Consider the following 23984-nt stretch of genomic DNA (forward strand, 5'->3'; position numbering starts at 1 on the left):
ACCGTTACTTAATAGTGCATTATTAAGCATTAATATTCTAATAAATAAACTATTAAAAACTACTTCATATTAATGTTAATAAGTAATGGATTACTAAGCAGACATCCCCGGTCCTTTGTCCTAACCTTAAAGAGCAAATTGCAGGTTATTTTTTTCTAATTCATATAAAATGCAGTCCTATTTGAAAAGCTTATTGTGGATATTTCGTTTTAAAATACATGACAGCAGTTTTTCTGGTAAAGAGTGGTCTTTCTCAGCAAAGTTTCTAAAGAGGCTCTTTTTTCTAAACCTGAACCTCTGACGTAACCAAAGGGAGTTGGAAGCAAGGCGCTGTCCCAGCTCAGTGTGGAGAGTGGCAAGTTTTAGGGCAGAGAGGTCATGTTATCCAGTCAGTGTGTGTGTTTACTAGTGTTGGATTGTGCTCATGCTGATAAACTAGTTTGTGAAGGCTGTGCCAACTCCAGCCTGTCTGGACATCGAGTCCACGCGTTTCCAGATAAGATAAACAACGCCTCTATCTCAGTGTGTGAGGGCGTAAAAAGACGGGACTTCTGTAGCCCACATCGTTCGGTACCAGGACAGGGAGGTCCACGCTGGGCTCCGGAGACCCGTGGCGAGGTTTAAAAATGAAATACGGATTTCTGGAACTCAGATCACCATCAGAACCGACCACCAGAAGAGACACGCGGCTCAGCAGGCCAGTAGAGCTGGTTTCTGGGTCGGAACCGGATCAGAAATGCCGCCTGGACCACCAGGAGAGGATGTGTGGCTTTAAAAATACCTGCTTGACTGGCTTTCTGGTTTCTGGGTTGGATCCAGCTCACAGAAGCCCGCATGAGCTCCAGAACCAGATGACACGCGTCTCTCTCTAAGCACTAAATTATGTTAGGTGAACGGATATTAACGAGTATGAGACAGCTGACAGACGCTCATTAGTATTAATATTAAATTAACTGACCAATACTATTTTAATTGTCTCTGGTACATGAAAGTAATCTACAATATTGTGACGTTAGCACACGAGTTTAACTCACCTGCTGCTCCCCCGCTGCTTCTCCACAATCTCTCTGCTTTGGCCGATTATTTCTCCCTCTAGCTTGTTTCTACTCTCTGGGGTTTTGGTCCATCATAAATAGAATTATTAACATTTAAAGCTTCCTCTGTGTCAGAGCTGCATCAGAGTCCATATTTTTTCTCTGGATCAGGCTAACAGGACTCCCTCAGCTGACGTCAGTTTGGGAAAAAAAATAAAAAAAATAAAAAATATGACTCTAAAAGCCTAAATAATTATAAGGATCCATAGTTTATTAACGCTTAATAATGCACTAAGTAACATTACTAAAGGGGCCCTTCTTAAGTGTTGTGCATTTAGGTGGGGAGAGGCTTCAGTCTGATCACTGGTCGTTTCTCACTTCTCCTCAAAGGAACTGTGGACTTTCATCCCTGATGACTCGGTTTGGCAGCCAGACTGTCGGTCGCTGCAAACATGTTTTCAATCTCAGAACGATGGAAGCCGTTGTGTGTTGAGGCAGATAAAAGTCTGCTAACCCAAGTCCACATTTTTATATAATCTCAGCACAGCTGAACAAACAGGCCTCTTGACCTCAGGATTTTATCTTTAACTTTCTCATGTGCTCAAGGACCCGTTTAGTTAGAAGAAACGTTTCTGGTTAGACAATGAAGGTCTCAAGGACCACTAATAGAAGCAAGATGCTCAAAATTAATTATTCAGAAAACCAGGAAATGTTGCAAGATACTTTTTTTTTACCCAAGTTACACACCCTACACGGCATCGAACACACATTCTCCATGTTTACCCGAGTGAGAGGTCCGAGGTTCTCCCAGCGAGGGAAAACATTAGTGAAGGTCAGAGGTTCTGATCCCTCAAAGATGAGGTAGGCCTGTGGAGGCCTTCTGGGGTTCATCTCTGATAAAAACACACAATAGCTTTTTGTAAAGTAATTGCTGCGACAACTTGAGTATTTGCGGTACTTTCTGGTAAAATCCTCTGACCTTTGCAGAACTGCAGCGCCGTCTGCATGGCACACCTTCTCTCGCTGTGCCAGAGGCTCCGGGCTGAGGCGGAGCTCTCAGTTTGCTCGGGCTGACACCTCTGCCACAGGTACACCTCTAACCGGTTGTCGAGCAGGAACAAGGCTGACGACACAATTGGAGGTAAATTGGACAACAAGATGGAATTAGACTCACATCTGCTCCTGTGGGATGTTTAGTCTTTGGTTGAAAGAAAATAAAGCTAATAAAAATGAGTAAAAAAATTACACATTATTAAATATAATTTCGATACATTTTCTGCTAAAAATGACAATTTATGTTCAAGAAAACACAAATTTGCAACGTAAATACAAGTTTTCTAAGTACAATTATTTATATTGTATTAAATGCAGTTTTTTACATTCAAAAGTGTTTTTATTCAGTTTTTTTTATTTGAAAAAACATATTTAAAAGCTAGAAAACAAACATTTCTGATTTTGATCTGAAACTAGACATATAAAAAGGAATACAAATAAAATCCTCCAGAATTTGGTTTGTGTTTTCTCACCTGGTTGTGGTACAGAGTAAAGGCTCTCCTGGAGAAAGGGCAACGCCATCACCAGTCCCGGCAGCCGCGTCGGACTCTGAAGCTCTTTGGCCTCAAATCTACTGGAGGAGGAACTCAGATGGAAAAGACGAGGAGTGAAGTTATACTTTCCTGGATCTGTTAGGAGAACATGAGAGTTACCTTCTTTAGAATAATCTGATTAGTTTAGAGGAACAAAGTCAAAGTGTGGGTCATGTTGCACCTTGTAGCATGCAGTCATACGCCTTCCTGTCCATCTGTCCCAGAGCCGTCCAGAACTCTGCAGGTTCTGAACCTTCTTCCACTAAATGCATCTTCACAGGACTGGTTTTGTTCAAACCCAGCTCTGGAGGACACCTAACAAACACATGCGTGTGCGCACAGACACAGACACACACACACACACACACACACAAGAACAGCATACTTATCCTGGATGTCATCATACACAGACAACAGGGATTTAGAGTCCTACATCTCAGTCAGACGCTCCACTGCCCTCTTGCCGACTTCTCTGACACTGCTGTGAGCTTTACAACCATTCCAGAGATACAGCGCCCCCTGTTGGCTGTTTAGCAGAACGACAGAGCCCCTTGACCTCAGACTTGCACAGCAGCAGTCCACCTCCATCAGCAGACCCTCCTCTGGGAGCTCTCCTCGCACACAGAAAAGACGCCATTCTGTTGCAACAAAATAATTTTTTTTTAAATCAGTCGAACAGAAAAAACTAGAAACTGCATCTAAAGCCGACTTTACTCCACCTGCACAAGTGGAGGCTTCCTCTCTCTTGCCCCTGTGTATGACTAGACCTCCCCGGAAAAGCTGCAGGAAACATGGAGGTTCTTCGCCCTGAGGCACCACCACCTACAGAAACACAGACACAACCGGTGACCACAGTCCCCGCTGGAAATGCTTCTCCTCTGATTTCTACATCTGTGTGACGGAAATTATCATCACATAATTAAAAACGCTATCTGAGTATTATCTGTTCCAAAAAGTGTAGCCTTAAGAGATAGAGTAGTTGTGGTCTGCCCCAAAGAATTGCAGGAACCATTAAGACACATTTTTAACTAAATCTGCAGAAAGTTATTATTGGATGTTAATGTTCAACTCAGTCCCTTTCAGAGCCAACCCTGGCCAAAATGGCTGCTACAGCAAAATGACACTTGCAAACACAAACAGCTAACTGAGTGGGTTTTACAGAAAAAGAGCTAAAATGTCACACCTTAGTGGACAACACAAAAAGAGCAAACTGTTCTAATGAGATATCTGTATTGAGATGCTGTTGGTGACATCAATACTGTCAATAAAATAAATCCTTTAACTTTACATTTTTAGAGATTTTATTCGTTTTGGGTTAAATAAATTTCAGTTTTTATTATTTAGTCAACGTTGTGGGAAATACATTTGCAGTGGTCTCTGGTAGGAATAAATGCCTTGCACGCCGTACTCAGGGCAAAAAAAGCCCAGAACAGCTTGCATCAGCACTGACGAGTCTGCTGCAGCAGAAAGTGGCACAACACGACAGGATTTGGAGTCATATTTCCTGATATTTGGACATATCACCTCTGATTGGCTAACAGCAACTCGACTCTATCACTGATTTGCAACGTTGACGTTTTATCTCCACAAATAACGAGTTTTTCTGTGTTGTGGAGTTGTTAATGCTAATGGTTAGCTTTCGGGGCATTTCTAATTCGCCGCACCTTTCGCCCTGGATCACACATATGTCGAACTTCTGTTTGAATGAAAAGTAATGACGTGTGTTTCAACCACGCCTGTCATGTACTTTAAGATTAATCAGCTTGTAAAAGTTCGTAATTAGCATGACTACAATACACACATCGGCACGTCGCATATATGACATCCCCACAGAATCTCCTCTCCTCTCCTCTAGCATAGCTGCTACTTACCAAATGGCCAGATTTATGGTGGTTCTTTCCTCCTAAAGGAAAGATTTGAAGTTCGTTGAACTTACAGCAATTTTTCCTCTGTTTTGTTCTGTATCTGGTTTGATTACGTCACTTTCATGTAGCACATTTGTACTCCTGGACTTTCACATAAAACCTAAAATAAGCACTTTCTTGGTATTAAAATGTGTCTTTAAAATTGTAACAGTATGAAATGACTGTTTTCCACCAAAAGTCATTTTCCCCTCTCCTCTGACACAGAACTAGTCTGCATGAGATATGGCCTCAAGGTCTCATGCATTTGCTATAAACTGCTTCTTTCCAGCTGAAGAGAAGAATGAAGAAAGGACTCTCTCCTTTTAATAAATCAAAGAACTCTATTTTAATAAAGCTAATCAAACAAAGCGTTAGTCAATAAATAAGATGTGACCAATCTGTGAAATCAAAATATTAATTACTTTATTATAATCCTATAGAATATAATAAGTAATATAACTTTAAATGTTTCCACTAGGACTGATCTCACGTAGCGTTAAGACATGACACATTGTCTGCCAGATCTGACGGAGGCGTGGTTTTGGTGGTGTTTGGTAAATCTGTCATCTTTTCATTCGACCATAAACCAAAACATCCAAAGTATAAAACTATGCCCACGTCATCTTTAACGCCAGTTCAAAGCGTTCTAGAGAAGTGTCGGAGTGGCCAATCCGTAACTTTCCTCTTCAGCCAAAAGAACCAACGACAAGCTGGATAAAATCTGTTGCTATTCCACCTGCTGCAACGGTTCCTTTCAGAATAAAAGCTGAACCATCATGACCCAGGTTTGGGTCTCGCTAGACACCAACAAAACCATCGTGACCCGGAAGTATCTCAAAGACTGGTCTGGTCGGCAACCGCTGCTTTTCCTACTAGCTTCGTTTCCAGAGAGGGTCCAGCTGGACCTCGACATTCCTGATCTAATGGAGACTCCCACAAGGCTATGTAGGCGTCGAATGTGTTTATGAATCTCTGAACCAAAGCTTAGCGCAAAGACATCACCTTCATTTCTCATCAGAACTAATCGTTTCTTCCGATTTGCTGGTTCTGAGCAACGTTCCACACTGCACCATTCTCCGTCTCATTCACCTCAGTTACACCATACATTTAGTGTTAAAGTTAGTCTAGTTTAATTTGTTTAGTAATAAATCTTTAAACTTTTAAACTCGACTCTCTCTCCTCTGTTGTCTGAGTTAATACAAAGCTGTTATTTAATCTTTGCAATAAAAAGTTTTAATCTTCTGGTTAAACAGTACCTACAGATCCATAAGGTTGATTTCATATTTCCTATGGAATCTCAAGTCTTATGGTTTATTAAATAACATGTAATTTAAATCATTAAAGAATTCACGGACATAAATAACAAGCGGGGTTAGAAAATTGCTTTTTTTTAGCCCTGTTGACTTGCTTTCATTTTTTTGTTCTTCTGGAAATCCATGGTCCAGAAGTAGATGGGCGTGACTTAGGCTCTCTATAGGTGTAGGAGACTATTTTCACGTTCAGCCTGCATGTTAAACTCAGAGTGACCGATTATGATTTGAAATAATCATTAAAAATGTTTTTTCAGTGTTCCACACATTTAATTACCTCATTTTCTCTTTTAATTAATTAATTAATTAATTAATTAATTAATTAATTAATTAGTCAATTAATTAATTAATTAATTAATTAATTAATTAATTATTCATATGTTTATCAGATTTTCCATTCTTATTTTCATTATCTTCGTTATCGTTTAGTGACAAGAGAGCCACGTATTATTATTACTACTGTAAAGAATGAACATTCATCTGTGTAAAGTTGAGAAGCTATTTCATTTTTTTCTCTTCTTTTAATCATTAAACCATCTGTTTTAATACTGCAGCCACACATGAATGCAGATACATGAACCAACCTGAGACTTTTCACTGGCGTTCGTGCCGATTGAGAGGAAAGCTGCAGTGTCCTGTCCGCTGGCGTTGGAGTGTCGGCCTCGCCACAGGAAGAAGGCGGTGTTCTCCTTTGATCCAGGAGAGTTCTCACACTCTTCAAGGATCGTTTTATCATCTGTGATGGAGAAAAAAGACATATTAAAAAATAAAAATAAAATCTAATCAGTCTCTTCTTTAAGACTGACCAACAGCGCTGATGCTGAAAGTCCAGCGGATCACGTAGGAGTCTCCTTCATGAAGCTGCCCACTGCTCTCTACGGGTATTTCACTGTCGTCAAACTCCTGGACGTGCCATGTGTCCACAGCCACCGTCTTCATCTCCATCTGATGTCCGTCGTCCAACATGAGAACACCATGACCTCTCTGGACGTTGACCCCTGCCAGCACAGAGCTGACAGAACCGTCTGATTCTATAGACTCACCGGACACTAGAGACTTAGCATCACAGGGGCTCAGGAGGACTAAAGGTGGAGATTCTGGCTGCGGTGATGAAGACATCACCTGTCAGGAAAGACACTTGCTGTTAGTGCTCCTTATGCAACTCCTTTAGTTAGAATTTTTCCATGAGGAATTTTATTCCTAAAGCGGTAATATTTTGTCATTATTTATTATCCAAGTCCAAACTTTTCCCAAAGATGGGTTTTGGTTTAACTGCAGCAAGTGTCTGCGCTGCACAGTGGCTCTGAACCACTGAACTGTGAGATTAACCTGCATCTCTTCCCTCTCTGAAACCACTTCGTCTGCAGCTGCATTTCTACACATCCAGTCCAGAAACTTCTGCCTGAACAGAACCGTCTCGTTGTGCTCCGAGACGACACCGAGCAGAGCCCAGCTGGGACGGCCTTCTCCTGTCCTAGGGACAAACATCCAAATGCCAGAGTGAGATCACCACACAAATCGTATCCAAAACAGAAAAAAGGGCACAATCTGGTTTCAATAGAGTGTGGATGTTTGATTAAAAAGAATTCAGGTACATTTAATCAATCTACAGATTTTTAAATATATTTTTAAAATGTGTTTAAATGCCAAAACAGCGTCATCTAAATTTTAAAACCCTGTTTGCATTTTTGCTTTAACCTGTTCATTTATTTTGTGTTATGAATTTAAAAAGCATAAAGTTGAAGATTTCAGATGCTCATTTATTCTGGATGATATTTTTTCATCTCGTTTTAAATTGGTGACACTTTGCATCTAGATGTCTCTCCTGTACAGAGGTGTGCTGTACTGTGCTTTGGCATCAAGGATCAAAGGTCAGTCCCCGGTCAGACTCTGGTGGTCCCTGTTCAGCTACTTTTAGTCAGTTTGAGCTGCTTACGTTGGACTGCCTTTGGGTTTTTGTTAACTCTTTAAAACCTGCTGGTTCTCCCTTGGATTTGATGCCCTCTAGGCTTTTATATGACGTTTTTTTTTTATCAATTAAGTCCTTGGGTTATTGGCAAGTACCAGGGAACTAGAAACATGCTGTTGTTCAGTCTTTACTGAAGAAGGGTGGACTTGGCTCATCTGCCTTGTCCAGTTATCGACCCATCTCCAGACTTCCTTTAATTTCTAAAGTACTGTAGAAGGTATTTACTCACAGTTGATTATTTGATGGGAAATGACATTTTGGAAAAATTCCAGTCTGGTTTTAAGCCAGTCCACAGTACAGAATCAGCAATGTTCTGAATGTTTAATGACATTTTATTGGCAACCGAATCCGGAGACTTTGTAATTTTGGTATTGTTGGACCCATCAGCTGCATTCAATACTGTTGATCATGCTCTCCTGATTTCTAGGATGGAACACTTTGTGGGAGTTCGTGGGATTGCGCTGAATTGGTTTGTGTCGTACCTGGCTGACAGAACCCTCAGTGTCTCATTAGGGAATTTTACTTCCTCTAATGCTTAATTCTCTTGCGGGGTTCCCCAGGGTTCTGTGTTGGGCCCATTGTGGATTTCTCTGTATCTGCTGACTCTTGGTTCGATTTTTAAGAAACATGGGTGTCATTTTCACTGCTATTCAGATGATACCCAGGTATTTGTGCCTTTTAAGAGGGGCCACAATCATGCTTTGCGGTCTATTTGAGATTATCTTCTTGAGGTTAGGCAATGGATGTTCTCTAACTTCCTTCTTTTTAATGATAAAAAGACAGAGGTTGTAGTCTTTGGCACTTTGACTAGGGTGGGTGCAGTGGACCTCGGTCAGCTTGCCCCATTCTTGAAACTGAGTGTGACTTCCCTGGGTGTTGTACCGGATGGAGATTTTGTTTTGGAAAGGCAGATCAGTGCAGTGACTAAATCTAGTTTTTATCAATTAAGAAGGATCGCCAAAGTAAAGAACTTACTGTCAGAAAAAAGATTTTGAAACAGTAACTCATGCTTTTATTACATCAAGGCTTAATTACTGTAATTCCTTGTACTTTGGTGTTTCACAATGCCAACTCTCGCGCCTTCAGTTGCTGCAGAATGCTGCTGCAGAATGCTGCTGCACGGCTGCTCACTGGGACAAAAAAGATGGAGTACGTTACTCCTGTCTTGGCCTCACTGTACTGGCTGCCTGTTTGTTTTAGAATCCAGTACAAGGTGTTTTTATGGGCTTTTAAATCTTTGAATGGCCTTGCTCCAGATTACCTCTCTGAGCTACTGGTTTTTTACTCCCCTGCACGGTCTATGAGGTCAGCTGATAGGATACTCTTGGAAGTCCCAAAAACAAGGCATAAGCTCAGAAGTGACCGGGCTTTCTCTGTAGCGGCCCCTAGGCTCTGGAATGCGCTGCCTTTGAGCATTAGGTCGGCCTCTTCACTGTCTCTATTTTGAAAACCTATTTTAATGATTTGGCTTTTAACTCAGCATGAGTCTTTTTAGTGTTAGTTCTTGTAGTTTTTATACCATACCAAGTTTATTTGTATAGCACATTTAAACACGGCATGAGAGCCGGCCAAAGTGCTGAACAAAAACACACAATAAAAAAAAATCAAAAATAAAAACTAAATCCATTAAAATCGAGTAATTCAAATAAAAAAAAAGGAGAAAGATGATAAGTTAGACTGAATTAAAAGCCAACGAATAAAAGTGAGTTTTTAAACGAGACTTAAAAAGGGAAAGAGAGGAAGAGAGTCTGATCAGGAGGGGCAAGTTGTTCCAGAGCTTCGGAGCACAAACTGAAAAGGTGCGCTCCCCGCGGGATTTACAGCAAGAGCTAGGGACATATAGGAGGTGCTGGTCAGCTGATCGGAGGGATCTTGTAGGGACATAAGGGTGAATGAGCTCAGACAAGTAGCCAGGTGCTAAGTTATTGAGGGATTTAAACACAAAAACCAGGATCTTAAACTCTATCCGGAGATGGATGGGGAGCCAATGGAGATTTGCTAAAACCGGTGTGATGTGTTCTCGCTGCCTGGTGCCAGTCAAGAAATGAGCTGCTGCGTTCTGCACAAGCTGAAGGCGAGCGAGAGTGGAGGAGGAGATACCATATAGCACTGAGTTAGAGTAGTCGAGACGGGAAGTCACGAAGGCATGGACAACTGAATGGAGATGACGCCTTTTTAAAATGGGCTTAACTTTAGAGAGATGTCTCAGGTGGTAAAAACAGGTCTTAACTACCTGGTTGACATGAATGTCCATCTTTAGTTTAGCATCCATCACAACCCCTAAGTTTGTGACACGGGTTTTCAACCTACTTGTGATAAATGGAAGGGTCAGTTGGGGACTTTGAGAAGTCTTAGAGCTGAAAATGATAGCCTCTGTCTTGGCATCGTTCAGCAAAAGAAAGTTTTCTGACAGCCAGCTCTTCACATCATTGCAGCTTTCAACAAGGGGCTGTAAAGAGTCATTAGGCTTCACAGAGGCATATAATTGGCAATCGTCTGCATATAAATGGTAGTCAATGTGGTGTTTTTTAAAAATGTCACCCAGGGGCAAAATATATAAATTAAATAAAAGGGGTCCAAGAATAGAGCCCTGAGGAACACCACAAGTCAAAGCTGCAGAAGGGGAGGCAGCACTACCCATCATAACATTAAAGCTGCGATCACAGAAGTAGGACCTAAACCAATCTAAGGCAGTTTATGTATTTTTATGTTGTTTATTGTTTTTAATGTTTATTAATTTCTGTGAAGCACTTTGGTCAGTTTTATACTGTTGTAAGGTACTATAAAAATAAAGTTGGCTTGGCTTTCATCACATATGTAAAACTGAATAAGTTAGAACCTTTTTTGTTTTTGCTAGGGTTGACAAACTGTGAAACTCCCAAATGCTTAAATAATTTTTCATTTTTCTATGATTCATATAAATGTTATTCATACACATTTTATAGATGTAATGATCAAACATTGTTCATCTTTATCATTATTATTATTTCAACTACAATTATTATTACTATTATAACATTCATATTTTACGAGAAGAAAAAATCCCCAGTGATTGAACCAAATCCTGGATCTTTTTGCATGTTTGTGATCATTTCCAGCTGTTTTGCTGCACAGTAAGGAAGTAAAAGATACTTAATAAACTTTTTTTTTAATTACATTCTTTGACCTTAGAGGCCTCTCGGAAGGATGGGTAAACATCTGCAGTCTCTACGGGATGCTCTACGAGATGCTTAAAGCAGAAGTCCATAGTTTTTTCCCCAGAGGCAGGGAGGCCCCCAGAGAATTTTTATAAGGGTGGCCAGACGGGCTCAAAGAAAACGTTGGGGTGACACACCAAAATGGTGCTTGTGGTAACTCTAGGACAGTTTAGCCTGTGGTGATGCATTGCTTCCTTATTCTTTATTTAAAAACAATATGTATCCAAAACCCTTAACTCAAGTTTGAGAAACACAAACATTTCAGAAAAGTACATTTCAGTTATTTGGAACATTATTTCAAAATTTATTTTAGAATTTTATTTTTTAGTGTGAAACAGCTGGGATGAGAATCAGTTCCTCTAAATCTGAGACCATGGTCTTGATTTGGAAAAGGGTAGAATGCCTTCTCCGGATCAGGGATGAGGTCCTGCCCCAAGTGGAGGAGTTTTAAGTATCTCGGGATCTTGTTCACGAGCGAGGGAAAACTGGAGCGTGAGATCGATAGGCGGATTGGTGCTGCATCTGCAGTGATGCGGGCGTTGTACCGGTCTGTCGTGGTGAAGAGAGAGCTGAGTCAGAAGGCGAAGCTCTCGATTTACCGGTCGATCTACGTTCCTACCCTCACCTATGGTCATGAGCTTTGGGTAGTGACCGAAAGATTGAGATCGCGGATACAAGCGGCCAAAATGAATTTTCTCTGAAGAGTGGCTGGGCTCTCCCTTAGAGATAGGGTGAGAAGCTCAGTCATTCGGGAGGGGCTCGGAGTAGACCCGCTCCTCCTCCACATCGAGAGGAGCCAGTTGAGGTGGCTCGAGCATCTGGTCAGGATGCCTCCTGGACGCCTCCCTAGTGAGGTTTTCCAGGCACTTCCAACCGGGAGGAGACTAAAGGTAGATCCGGGACACGCTGGAGGGACTATGCCTCTCACCTGGCCAGGGAACGCCTTGGGATTCCCCCGGAGGAGCTGGCCCAAGTGGCTGGGGAGAGGGAAGTCTGGGCCTCTCGCCTTAGGCTACTGCCCCCGCAACCCGACCCCGGATAAGCGGATGGATGGATGGATTTTTTTAGTTTAATTTACCAGTTGCTCTCTTCACAGAGAACTATGGAGAAAAAAACTTTTAAATGGTGAGCAGCAAAAAACAATCTTTTTTTTTTATTTTGATTTCTTTACTTTGGAATTGTATAATGTTTTAAATTAGATTTTACATTTATGTCTTGAATGAATAAGATGAATTTATGGTTTGAGTGAACATTAATATGAATAACACCTCTCCCCCAGCTTTCGTGATACAGCTGGAAGCAGCGCCTCTCATTCGTGAACGTTACTAATGTCCGAGTAGATGGCAGTAGTGGAATCTGTATTTTTGGTGTTTTCTGTGAAAGTGGTTGGCTGCTCCATGATTGTGTCTTTGCAAACAGCTCAAACACACTGCTCAGACTAGGTACTGCCACAAGCGTGAGCAAGCACGCTCTGTGATTGACATCTAATGCTACTGGCTAACCCTGAGCAGCAGAGTAAAACTGCATGGGTCTCTATGGGACAGGGTATGATAAATTGCCTTCGTTATATCACATTTTAGGGCGAGACTGTCCCTTTTACAGATTTCTTAAAGAAAAACTACAGATGTGTGCTTTAACGTTTATTCCTGACTTTATACAGCCGTCACAAAAACAATCAGACTGATTTCTGTACAAGCTGCTGCTACTTCCCTCCACCTAGCTGAGAGTATTTTGTTGCCTGCAGTGAGAACGTACAGCTGAATGCTGGGGTTACTTTGAGTGGCATCGAGTGGGTTGACCCGACAGTTGCTGTAGTCGTACACTCCGACCCAAACTTGCTTAGTCAGCTGGAAGGCAACGCTCTTCTTCTTGGGAGAAACATTGCATCCGTGCCACAGATACACCTCGCTGCCAAAATCAAACACCAGAACCTAGAAGCACAGACATGCGAGGAGAATTTCAAGCATCCTGCAAAGCAGCAAATGATCAGGGAGACGCTGGTGTCAGACCTCAGCAGAGCTCAGCAGGGAGGCTCTGGGGATGGAGGCCCAGCCCTCCTCGTGGGGAACCAGCCTGTTCTCCACCAGCCTGTACACACAGTTAGACTCCACCACTCCCTGTTCAAACAACTCGTCCTCCTCTGGAGCGCCGGCTCCTGTGGGGTGAAGCAAACAAAGTAAACTCGTTTGTTTATTAGGTCGTCATCCTTGAACCACAGCCAAAAATCTCAACTTTAGTGAACGTCTCAGGAAGTGACCACTACAGTTCAAGATGGCTGCTACAGCTAATCTGGACTAGATCAAACAGAAATGACTAATTCCGTCAGTTTTACAGAGAAACTGCTAGTTTGACATTTTAGCAGCTGAGAGTCGTTCCTAACATCACAGGAAATCAGACCAAAATAACCACATCTAGCTTAGACCGATTTAACACTCTGGCATCAAAGAACGCGGGACTTTTAACGTTTTCTTTGTTTTAGTGGCGCTTTCCAGTAGAGACTATACCTGCATATTTTTCACTGGTTTCTTGGCTGAAATGAATCTTTCCATCCTCTTTTTAACAAGTTCAAAACAAACGTTCAAGCCATAAAACTAAAAATGTAATTTTTCTAATCTGACATCAGTAAATAGGTTTAAATCTCCTGTGTCCCAAAAAGAGACACTGGTATTTTGCACTGGAACACTTTTTTCTGTTGAATTTTAATTATTTAGAGAGACTGGCTTTGATTTCCATGTTTAGTATTTTGCACACACTTCAACTCAAAGCCATTAGGCCTACAGTTTAGCCTGACATGCATGTTGAAGGTCTGTGAGAGGAAACCAGAGGACCTGGGGCAAACCCACACATGCATGAGGAGAACATGCTAACTCCATTCAGAAAGGCTGCAGCTGGGATTTGAACCTGCAACCTTCTGGCCGCGAGGTAACAGTGCTACCAGCTGCCTCACCATCCAGCCCATTTTATGTGTTTACATTTTTAGATAGAAGTTATCTATTTTAAGAAATATTTTAACTTATTTCTGTTTAATTTAAACTATGAAATATTAAAAAATACGCTTGTTCACTAATGTCTGAAGTCCTATTAATCGGAAATAGCTAATCAAAATCAAATCAAAGACACTTTATAGTTTCAGTACACACAATTCAGATAATAAAAAATAAATGAAAGTTTCAGACCAAACAAAAAAGAGTGCTGGTCTCATGATGATATGATTGTAGCACGTTGACATTTTTCTTGATCTTTAAATATTAAAACCTGGGTTTTCAGACACAAATTAGATGCTTTCAGGACAAAAATTGTGTTTATTTTGCCAACAAAGTCCATTAAAATTGTTTTCTTTTCAATCATGTGTCTTTTTAACTAAAATACACACAACACAGTGACATATTTATCAGTGCAGATATTAGATTACCCTGAGGGAAATTTAGTCTAGTATTGTTACAAATCAGCTGATATAAAGGATTAGTAGAGCTGCTCTCAGGTGCAAACACGTGCACACCGTAGCAGATTAGAAGCCTGTTCCGACCTCTCACCTCTGTATGGTTTCCTTCCTCCCAGGAGACTCCAGAAGTCTGCTGCTGCGCTGCTGTCAGAGCTCAGCTCCTCGTCCAGGTGAACAACTGCAGAAGCCGAACAGCCCAGGTCTCTCTGACTCTGGATGAATGATGCCAGCTCAAAGGCCTGAAAGATGAAATTAGGCTGTAAACCCACCATGAAACAAACATGTGGGAAAAGATTCCCCGCAGGATGATACCTGGATCTCTAAGTGCTGTGATTGATGCTATTTGAAAACGGTGTTTAGAAATGTTTCTAACAATTTGCAAAATTCCATTTTCCCCCACAAACATGTAACCATGTATTTATGTCTTTATGCTGGTCCTGTAATGTTTTAGTCACCATCGGTACCTTGGATCTCTCCTGTTCGTTGGAAAATTCCCCACTCCACAGGATGCAGTGCTCCGGTGTAACCAGCAGGAAGCTGTCTCCGCTGTTCAGAGAGCGGACCGAAGGCTCCACCAGCCGCACCTGGACATGCCGCCTACCTGTCAACATCCGACATTGCTGTTTAAACACACCGACAGGTCAGCACACACACATCCTCACAGATCAATCTCATGTTTACGGACCTTTGATGTGAATGAGCATCAGGCTGCTGAACGGAGCGAAAGACTCCGCTGTATCGGATTCTACAGAGGAGACGACGTGCTGAGACGTGACCGGACGTGAAACTGGTGAGGAGGAGTTCTTACACTCTGTGGTGGTAAAAGAGTACACAAAGGTGAGGGAGCTAAGAGACCAAAAGGAATACAAAGTAGGACATAAAAATAACTGACTTTTCTCTGTTTGTCCCCTATCCTCTGCAGGTGTGTTGACTCTGTCCCCCATGTAGTCCTGCATGATGTCCTCTCTGGCTGCTAGAGCTCTCAGTGGGTTTCTAGAGCCTTGAGTCCGGCGGGACGGACGCACCGATCGCCGGTGCTCTGCCACAGCTGAGCTGAGTCTTTACACACACACACACACACACACACACACACACACACACACACACACACACACACACACACACACACACACACACACACACACACACACACACACACACACACACACACACACACACACACACACACAGAAGAAGAAGAGGAAAATATCATTTCTATAGCGCCTCTCAAGATAAAAATCACGAGGCGCTTCACAAAAACAAAAAATGTAAAAACACACACACAGACACAAATAATCTAAACATTCTAGTTTCTGAAGATCAGATTAAGACTATTCTAGAAAAAATTTTAATAATGCAAAGAAACAAGGCCAAGAATGAAATTATTTTTGTGTTAGAAATCAGAAACACTGGAGAACCAGAAACCTGCCCACGTTTAGAAATGACCAGCAGATGTCACTGTAACCACTCAAGCAGAATATTTCAAACGAAAACCAAGGCCCCGTAATTCTGGGTGAAGCCAACAAGGAAGTGGCTAAATTGATGTTCCACCCTCATCCGCCAGGGGCCGGCACCAGAAGTGAGCTAATCCTCATTGACTCCTATGTTAAAAATGCCAATTTAATAGATCTAGTTTGCATTCATGACAACTCTAAGAGGAGTGACTTTTTTCTAACTCTTCTGCTCAAGTGGAATTGAATGCTTACATTTCTGAATAATTAGTGAGCATCTAAGCCGTTGTCGACTCAGCTCTGGGTTCCGTAGGGTGTCGCCGTAGGGTGGCGTTGCCATAGTGTGACGTCATAGGCACAGATCCCCCGTCCTCTTTTTTGGAAATGGAAATATGGTCACCCTACATTCAACAAACCGCAAAAGCCCGGGTGGACAGTTTAACTTTGAACGTCAGTTGAGAGTCAGTCTCATGCAGACTGACCAATGAAGAGACGGCCTCAAGTTAAGACCCTCTCTTCATTGGTCAGTCCACATGAGGTGGGTCAAAGGTTACCCTGAGTGGGTTACGTGATGTCAGGTATTCAAGTATTGAGTATGTTTACTGCATATTACAGTAAAATATTCTGTATGTGACCATATTATGGTGATCCTTGTGTCGTGATGATGGGGCCCTTTAATATTGTTGCCCAGGGTACAACAATGTGTTGATCTGGCCCTGCTCATAAGTATAGCCTTGGGCACGTTCCACATGTCTTAAGGCTGTCGTTGCCACTAAATGCACTATGATTTATTATCATGTGATTGTTCAGTTAAACAATGTTGATTGTATATTTCTTCAAGTTGACGTAGTGATAGCTTGCTCCTGTTGTATTGTTGTGTGTCCCTTTTCTGCAGGTCTAGAAGCAGACTCTTGTTCATTATTGTTTATTTTTGTGGAATCCTTTATTTGAGTAGTGCTTAGTAGTAGGGGAGGAGACGTGGACACACAACCAATGACAGAGACCGTGTCATCAGTGACGAGAGCGCGGGCAGCAGAGAGCAATATGTCCTCTGCTGCCCGCTGGTAAACAGAGAAGGAAGTAACACTGCCAACATCAGCAAATCTCTAAAGAAGGCTACAGTGATAGTCGAAACGTCAGTAAAAACAAGGTAAAAATAACACTTTAGCTGTGGTAAAAAAAAGAACTGTAATGTAATTGGATAAAACACAGTATGAACGTACAAAAAAACAAACAAAAAAAGACGCTTGGATTCGATTACACACCCCCTCCAAAAAAATTAACAAAACACATTTTAGTTCCAAACCAGCTGACATGAAAACTGTTAAAGAAGAAAATATGGTAGGAATTAAAAAATTAGCAGAATTAAATAAACATGTTGCTGCATTATTTTCTCCTAAATCAAACTGATAGGGATGTGAATCTTAGAGCAACTCACGATTTGATTCGATTCCGATTCTTGGGGTGCCGATTCGATTCAGAATCGATTCTCGATTCTCAATTTAAATCGATTCACAATCAGTATTAACAAAGAGTGTCAGCTCCAGGATGAACTACTTTGTTGCACAAGTTAGTTAAAGCTATGGGACATTTTTATTAGACTTTAAACTGGTCATACTCCAAAAATGCTAATTTACTATGTAAACTAAAGTGATTCTAAAACTGTAAACAGAAACAATCTTTTGACCAAAAGGCAACATTTATTTTTGCTTACCTTGTAAAATATAACAAATCTGTAGTTACCTAACAGTGGCTTTTAAAGTAATACGGTCAAATAATTTTCAAGTATGTGTAGAAATAAGTTACACGAGTAATCCTGAGTACTTGTTTATCAACTTAGAAAATAAATATGAGAATATCTCAAATTTCTGAGTATGGAAAAAATTACATTCAAGTGCCCTCTTATCAGCAGATTCAAACATAAATCATCTCAATTTATGGGACCACAAAAGTAATCAGAGTACTGACTCTCCTGACAAAGATCAAAAAAGTGCATCTCAAACCTGTAACATGCCAAATATTTGAGTTCTTGGAATCGATTCTGAACCTTTATGAATCCATTCTGAATCTTTATAAATAAGAATCCCGATTCAGACTTGAATCGATTTTTTTCAGCACCTCTGCAAACGAGAGTAAAACTGTGCTCACATATGTGTGCTGCTCTGGCAGACGACTCCCAGGTCCTGCTCGCTGTCCGAGGCAGCGACACCTCCGCAGGACGTAGGACCGCAGGCAGGAGGTGGTAACTGTTCACAGGGAAAACCTCCACCGGACCTGTTGGACTCGCAGGCAGGCATCTCCTCCTGAGCAGCTTCCGAGTTCGAAGTGCTCTGCAGAGCTGCAGCAATAAATAACACGATGAGCCTCTGCTTCACATCGCTCCCTAAAGGAAAGCCATCAGTGCTCTGACCTTCAAACATGCACGCTGGATCAGTGCCGTTTGTCTTCTTACTGGAAATGTCCTCACCGTCTGATTCAGACGATCCTGGATCCGAAGCGTGAACATGAAATAAAAGTCAGAGAGGGAAATTTAAACATGGTCGCATCAAAGTGAAGCCCAGAGGAAGAAGACTCACTCCTCTTTGCACCACCTCCACCTTCCTGTTCTCCATTTTCTTGCTGCATTTTCTTCTCGGCTTCGTCCATCTCAAGCTCGTCTCCTTTATGCTGAACGAGAGAAACAGACATTTCAGCATACAGAGAAACGCACATCTAAATTATAAAAACACTAAACAAATGCATCACTTTCTGTCTCCACTGAGGCCTGGTGGGACTCTCTGTGGGGGAGGAGACTTCCTGAGCCTCAAAGGACAGGTTGGTCTGGGAAGAGACATAAACCAAACAACGTATGGACAAAGACAGGTCAATAATGGACAGTAAAGAGGAGAAAAATGTGAACAAAAACAAAACACTGCTCCAAACAAACTATCTGCACCATGCACTCTTTATTTTGTGTGTCTTTGAGCTTTTAAATCCACTAAACTGGAAAAATGGTTTTGAAAAAAAGAAAAGTCTGACAGTTCACTGCAAGCACACCCTGAGATTACGAGCAAAGTGTAAACTCAGAGTGTTGCTTTCAGATGCAACATTTGCACACTGAGGAACGTCCTTTGGAGACGCAGCTGGCTCATTAGAGTGAGGGAGACTTCACACATCAGCTGCAAAGAGCAAAAACCACATTCACCTGAGACTTCTCACAGCAAACTAATCACTCCAAATCAAGTAAGCAGCCGTAAAGCTGCCATGCAGAAACTTGGTTACCTGGTTGAAACACATGATAAATTGGGGCGTACTGATAGAAAATACAGACGCAAAAACTGGTTCCTGGGAAAGAAGAGACATGAGCAGACTGAAGACGTTCAAAAACAACTCATAGTTTTATAAAAAGGATTTGGAATCCTGTTGTAAAGTTTTACCCAGCACTGAGGGCTGACACTGTCGAGGTGAAGGGTTTCTGACTCTTCCTGCAGCAAATAAAGGGCGGGAAAATAGAGTTAAATGCTAAAACGACAACAGAACGACAAAAAACAAGCAGGATAAGGGTGTGTGTGTGTGTGTGTGTGTGTGTGTGTGTGTGTGTGTGTGTGTGTGTGTGTGTGTGTGTGTGTGTGTGTGTGTGTGTGTGTGTGTGTGTGTGTGTGTGTGTGTGAGTGTGTGTGTGTGTAGTAGAGACTAAGTCATCAGAAGGATGTGGTTTAACGACCAAATGATCTGTTTACATTCCACATGACGCTGTTAGAAAGTCAAACCCAGCTGGTCTGGATGTATTTCCCAGTAACATGACAATAATCCTACAACATTAGGCCCATTCCGGACCCAGAGAGGCTGCATCTGGTTTCCAGTGGAACGACAAACAGCCAATTCCAATCCAATGTCTTTTTCCTGATTCAAAGTTTCTGCATGAACTGAGAAATAGTTACACGTCTGCTGGTCTGAGATCTTTACCACTTCATAAATGACACGTTCCTCTTGAAGTCTCAAAAAACATACAGTAGTTTTAATCATTTATGCAATAAACATTCCTGCAGGTCACTTAGACTTAAGAAATGATCTTTCCCATCTCATCTGCTAAACTTTTAATTAGAGGTGGGACTTTAACAAGTTAATTATGATTAATTAGTTAGAAAAAAATGAAGCATAAAAAAAATTCATGCACTCAATCACAGCTTGCATTTCAAGCAAGGTGGAACCTACATCCTGAGCTCCTTCAAAGGAATCTCCTACCATCTTTATGCAGATGACATCCAATTGTACAACTCCTTTGAGCCCCCTGAGATGTCTAAGCTGCAGCTGTTACACTCCTGCTTAGACTCTAGACTGAGATCCTCATCTGTGCCCCAGACAAGCTGGTTCCCAAAGTCAGGGACTCTCTTGGTCATCCTGCTTCTCACACCAAACCTTCTGTCAGGAATCTTGGTGTGACCTTTGAACCTAGCCTGGCAAGCCAGACTAAATAAATAAATGTATTAATTAGTCTGGCAACGCTCCATTGACGGCTCTCGGTTGTGGGGCAGGTTCTACCGTTGTCTTTCAAATGATCTCCACATTCCACTGGACAATGAATGTGACATACTCTTGTTTCATTCTGTTGCATCATCCCAACCACCAGGCAAATAGAGTGCCCTGATTGGCCCACAAAGCGGATAAAGCTCTGTGATTTGTTCACCAAGCAGATAGAGCACTATGATTGGCCCACCATTATGGACCTATCACAGCTCTTTGTGTTTGAAACCCCTCTAGAGAGCTGTGATTGGCCACCCAGAATGTTGTTAGGGGCTGCAGAGGTTCCAGTGGAGCGTTCCTAGACCAAACTTTGCAAAGCAAGAATTTGGTCTAGTTCACTAGGCTACTTTGACCCAGCTCTCACGCTGGATTCTCATGTCAGTTCTCTTGTTCGCTATTCCTTCTTCCATCTCAGGAACATTGCTAAGCTGAGTCCCATTCTGTCCCGCTCTGAACTTGAGACTGTTCTCCACACCTTCATCTCCTCACGCTTAGACTACTGTAACTCTCTTTTCACGTGTCTGAGCAGAACCTCCCTGAACCGTCTACAGGTGGTTCCGAATGCCTGTGCTCGGCTTCTGACCAAGTCCTCGAAACACACCCACATCACCCCGCTTCTCCTCCAGCTTCACTGGCTGCCAGTCAACTTCAGGGTTCATTTCAAGATCCTGGTTCTGGTCTATAGGGCCTTACATGGACAAGCACCATCTTACATTGGTGATCTTCTTAGTCCCTACACCCCCAGCAGGTCCCTGAGGTCCAGTGACCAAAGCCTACTGGTTGTGCAGCACCAGGCTAAAGACCAAAGGCGACAGATCATTTGCTGCTGTGGCCCCCAGACTCTGGAACTCTCTCCCCCTGAGCCTGAGATCAGTGGACTCAGTGGTCTCCTTTAAAAAGCAGCTGAAGACTCACTTGCTCAAGCTGGCTTTTGTATGACCTTCTTCACCTCTCTCTCTTTATTCTGCTCTCCCCACCTATTCCACCTTCCTCAGGATCCACTGATTTCCCTCTTTCCTGTTCACTCTCAACATTTTTTTTAATCACAATTGTCTATTTTCTGCTTATTTTAAATATATTTTTAACCATTTTCTAAATTATTTTTTACATTTCATATTTTTTTGTTTTTGTGAAGCGCCTCATGATTTTTATCTTGAGAGGCGCTATAGAAAAGATATTTTCTTCTTCTTTGTCATTGCTTGATTTCCTCGTAGACCGAATATTACTGACGCACACAACGCTGCACAGTGCTCTGCTAACGGCTACTAAATTGGAATATTTTGAAGACATTGCCTTGCCTGGACTGATGCAGTATTTAGAAAACACGTCAGCCTTTTATCTTAACTTGTAAAAAAATAAAAAATACCTTCCTGAAAACTATAAGGAGTCCACGTCGAGGACATTTTTCAGCGATAGTCTCTGATGTCTGCTACTGCCAGCTGCCCGGTGGCGCCGGCAACTTTACAAAAGTCGAGGTAAACTATATTTTTAACATTTATGTAACATTTGTCCAGCGCTGAAAGCACCAGACAGAATAATTTTATGCCCTAACAGTAGTTTATGAAAGTAGTCAGATGAACGAGAGGCACCTGGCTGCAGCTGGTAAAATGCTCCGCATTCTCACTACACTGTAAACAATCACCAACAAAGTGTCTTAAAGTAGCAGAAACACTTTGAAATCTTTCTGATAATTTTCTAAACAATTCTGTCGGTTCATATGTTTCTGAGACGAGTGACTGTCTAAACATCACGTGCGTTACTATCATTCAGCAGCGAGGCATGTTGAAGCGATCATCAGCTGATGGGGAGCTAAAGGGGCGGATGTTTAAGTGCATCAGGGGCAGCGAGGAACGAGAAAGTTGTGATCAGGCTGGAGATCACACCAGATTCGCTGCTACAGGTGTGAATCTGCGGGTCTGCAGCCATCCCCTTCTTGACGTGACAGGACTTCCCATGTAAGGAAGGTCCGCTCACCTGTTCACAGCTCAGGCGTCAGATTAATTTCTCGTCATGATCTTTTATCTTCCCATTATCCTCCAGTCATCCAACTGGAACCAGTTAGTGTTCTTGATCGTTCTCAGACTATGTCACGCCTGCTCTGGTGTTAAAAGTTAGTCAATTTAAGTCCTAGATCATAGTTGTGCCTGTTCTACTGTCATTTTTAAGGATTTGTATTCATATATATGTTTTTACATATAAGTTTTTACTACATTATGAATAATAGAAATGTTAATAAAAACATCCAATTATACAAACAAGTGAAACTGGAAAAATTTTAATCTGGTGCAAAGTCCATTTATTTCAGTAATTCAACTAGACAGAGTGACAACATTAAGGCTCAGGAACCCTTTGCAGGTGTTTTCTATTTGCAATTAGACATTTTTTATGTATTTGGGTCTTGTTTCATATCACACAGTGACATTGCATCCATCCATCCATCCATCCATTTTTAGTCGCTTATCCAGTCGGGTCTCTGGGGCAGCAGCCTAAGCCGAGGCGCCCAGACTTCCCTCTTCCCAGCTACTTGGGTCAGCTCCTCCGGGGGAACAACCGAGGCGCTCCCTGGTCAGCCAAGAGACATAGTCCCTCCAGCATGTCCTGGGTCTTCCCTTGGGTCTCCTCCCAGTTGGACGTGCCTAGAAAACCTCACTGGGGAGGCGTCCAGGAGGCATCCGGATGTCTGAGCCACCTCTACTGGCTCTTCTCAACGTGGAGGAGCAGCGGGTCTACTCCGAGCACCTTCCGGATGACCGAGCTTCTCACCCTATCTCTAAGGGAGAGCCCAGCCACCCTGCGGAGAAAACTTGTTTCAGCCGCTTGTATCCGTAATCTCGTTCTTTCGGTTACTACCCAAAGCTCGTGACCATGTTTATGTATTTAGCAGACACTTTTGTCCAAAGCGACTTATAAGTGATAATCGGCATGTTGCCCTAGAGGCTAACAACAACAATAACAACAACAACAACTTGACATCATTCATGGAGAGTAGGGAACAAGGAGTGGACAGTAGAGAGGGGGGACGGGTGCAGGGAGGGTGCTAGTTTAGAAGATGCTCTCTGAAGAGCAGGGTCTTCAGGAGTTTCTTGAAAATTGAAAAGGAAGCCCCTGTTCTGGTAGTGCTTGGTAGGTCATTCCACGTTTGTGGAACGATGCATGAGAAGAGTCTGGATTGTCCCGAGCGTGGTGTAGGCACTGCTAGCCGATGATCCTGTGATGACCGGAGCGGCCGGGCTGAGACTTAAGCCTTTGCAAGAGGAGTCAGGTAGATGGGAGCCGTACCATCTCGGACTTTGTATGCTAGTGTTAGCAATTTGAATTTTGGACCATTCCCATCTGTACCGGATCGGCCCGGGCCGGGTAGCGTAGGTTGTTTACATATCTGGGTGGCCTGGTATTTTTCCAGGCCAACCAAGGCTCATTCTCAGCCCTCTTCTCGAGGGGGTCTGTTTCAGGCCGACCAGGGCCAACACACCCACTGCTGACAGCAAATTCGCACCTTACATTAGAGCAAGCCTCTGATTGGTGGGTAGAATCAGCCCACATGGGCTTAAGACAAGGATGTGTGGAATCAACCGGGCCAGGCTGGGG

The 23984-nt window shown here is 42.4% G+C and overlaps 1 protein-coding gene across 4 annotated transcripts in view; it reads right to left on the reverse strand.

Annotated features, from left to right (window-relative positions):
- The window catches only part of svilc (supervillin c), a 50318-nt gene that overhangs the window by 1252 nt on the left and 25082 nt on the right, over positions 1 to 23984 (reverse strand). For 3 of the 4 annotated variants that reach the window (XM_015948825.3, XM_015948822.3, XM_015948824.3), the window contains exons 10-30: positions 19310 to 19357; positions 19155 to 19217; positions 18639 to 18713; positions 18470 to 18560; positions 18304 to 18378; positions 18042 to 18231; positions 15335 to 15501; positions 15128 to 15253; positions 14907 to 15043; positions 14534 to 14681; positions 13010 to 13155; positions 12756 to 12931; positions 7164 to 7308; positions 6641 to 6956; positions 6419 to 6570; positions 3340 to 3442; positions 3054 to 3258; positions 2802 to 2935; positions 2561 to 2716; positions 2014 to 2157; positions 1818 to 1927 (exon numbers count right to left, since the gene is read on the reverse strand). In XM_015948825.3, coding sequence (XP_015804311.3) covers positions 1818 to 1927; positions 2014 to 2157; positions 2561 to 2716; positions 2802 to 2935; positions 3054 to 3258; positions 3340 to 3442; positions 6419 to 6570; positions 6641 to 6956; positions 7164 to 7308; positions 12756 to 12931; positions 13010 to 13155; positions 14534 to 14681; positions 14907 to 15043; positions 15128 to 15253; positions 15335 to 15501; positions 18042 to 18231; positions 18304 to 18378; positions 18470 to 18560; positions 18639 to 18713; positions 19155 to 19217; positions 19310 to 19357 — 2907 coding nt within the window. The remainder of the gene's footprint in view (positions 1 to 1817; positions 1928 to 2013; positions 2158 to 2560; positions 2717 to 2801; positions 2936 to 3053; positions 3259 to 3339; positions 3443 to 6418; positions 6571 to 6640; positions 6957 to 7163; positions 7309 to 12755; positions 12932 to 13009; positions 13156 to 14533; positions 14682 to 14906; positions 15044 to 15127; positions 15254 to 15334; positions 15502 to 18041; positions 18232 to 18303; positions 18379 to 18469; positions 18561 to 18638; positions 18714 to 19154; positions 19218 to 19309; positions 19358 to 23984) is intronic. The other variant, XM_015948826.3, reaches the window with a different exon arrangement.

Source organism: Nothobranchius furzeri, chromosome 5 (genome assembly GCF_043380555.1).
Source record: "Nothobranchius furzeri strain GRZ-AD chromosome 5, NfurGRZ-RIMD1, whole genome shotgun sequence".
NCBI classification, from domain to species: domain Eukaryota; kingdom Metazoa; phylum Chordata; class Actinopteri; order Cyprinodontiformes; family Nothobranchiidae; genus Nothobranchius; species Nothobranchius furzeri.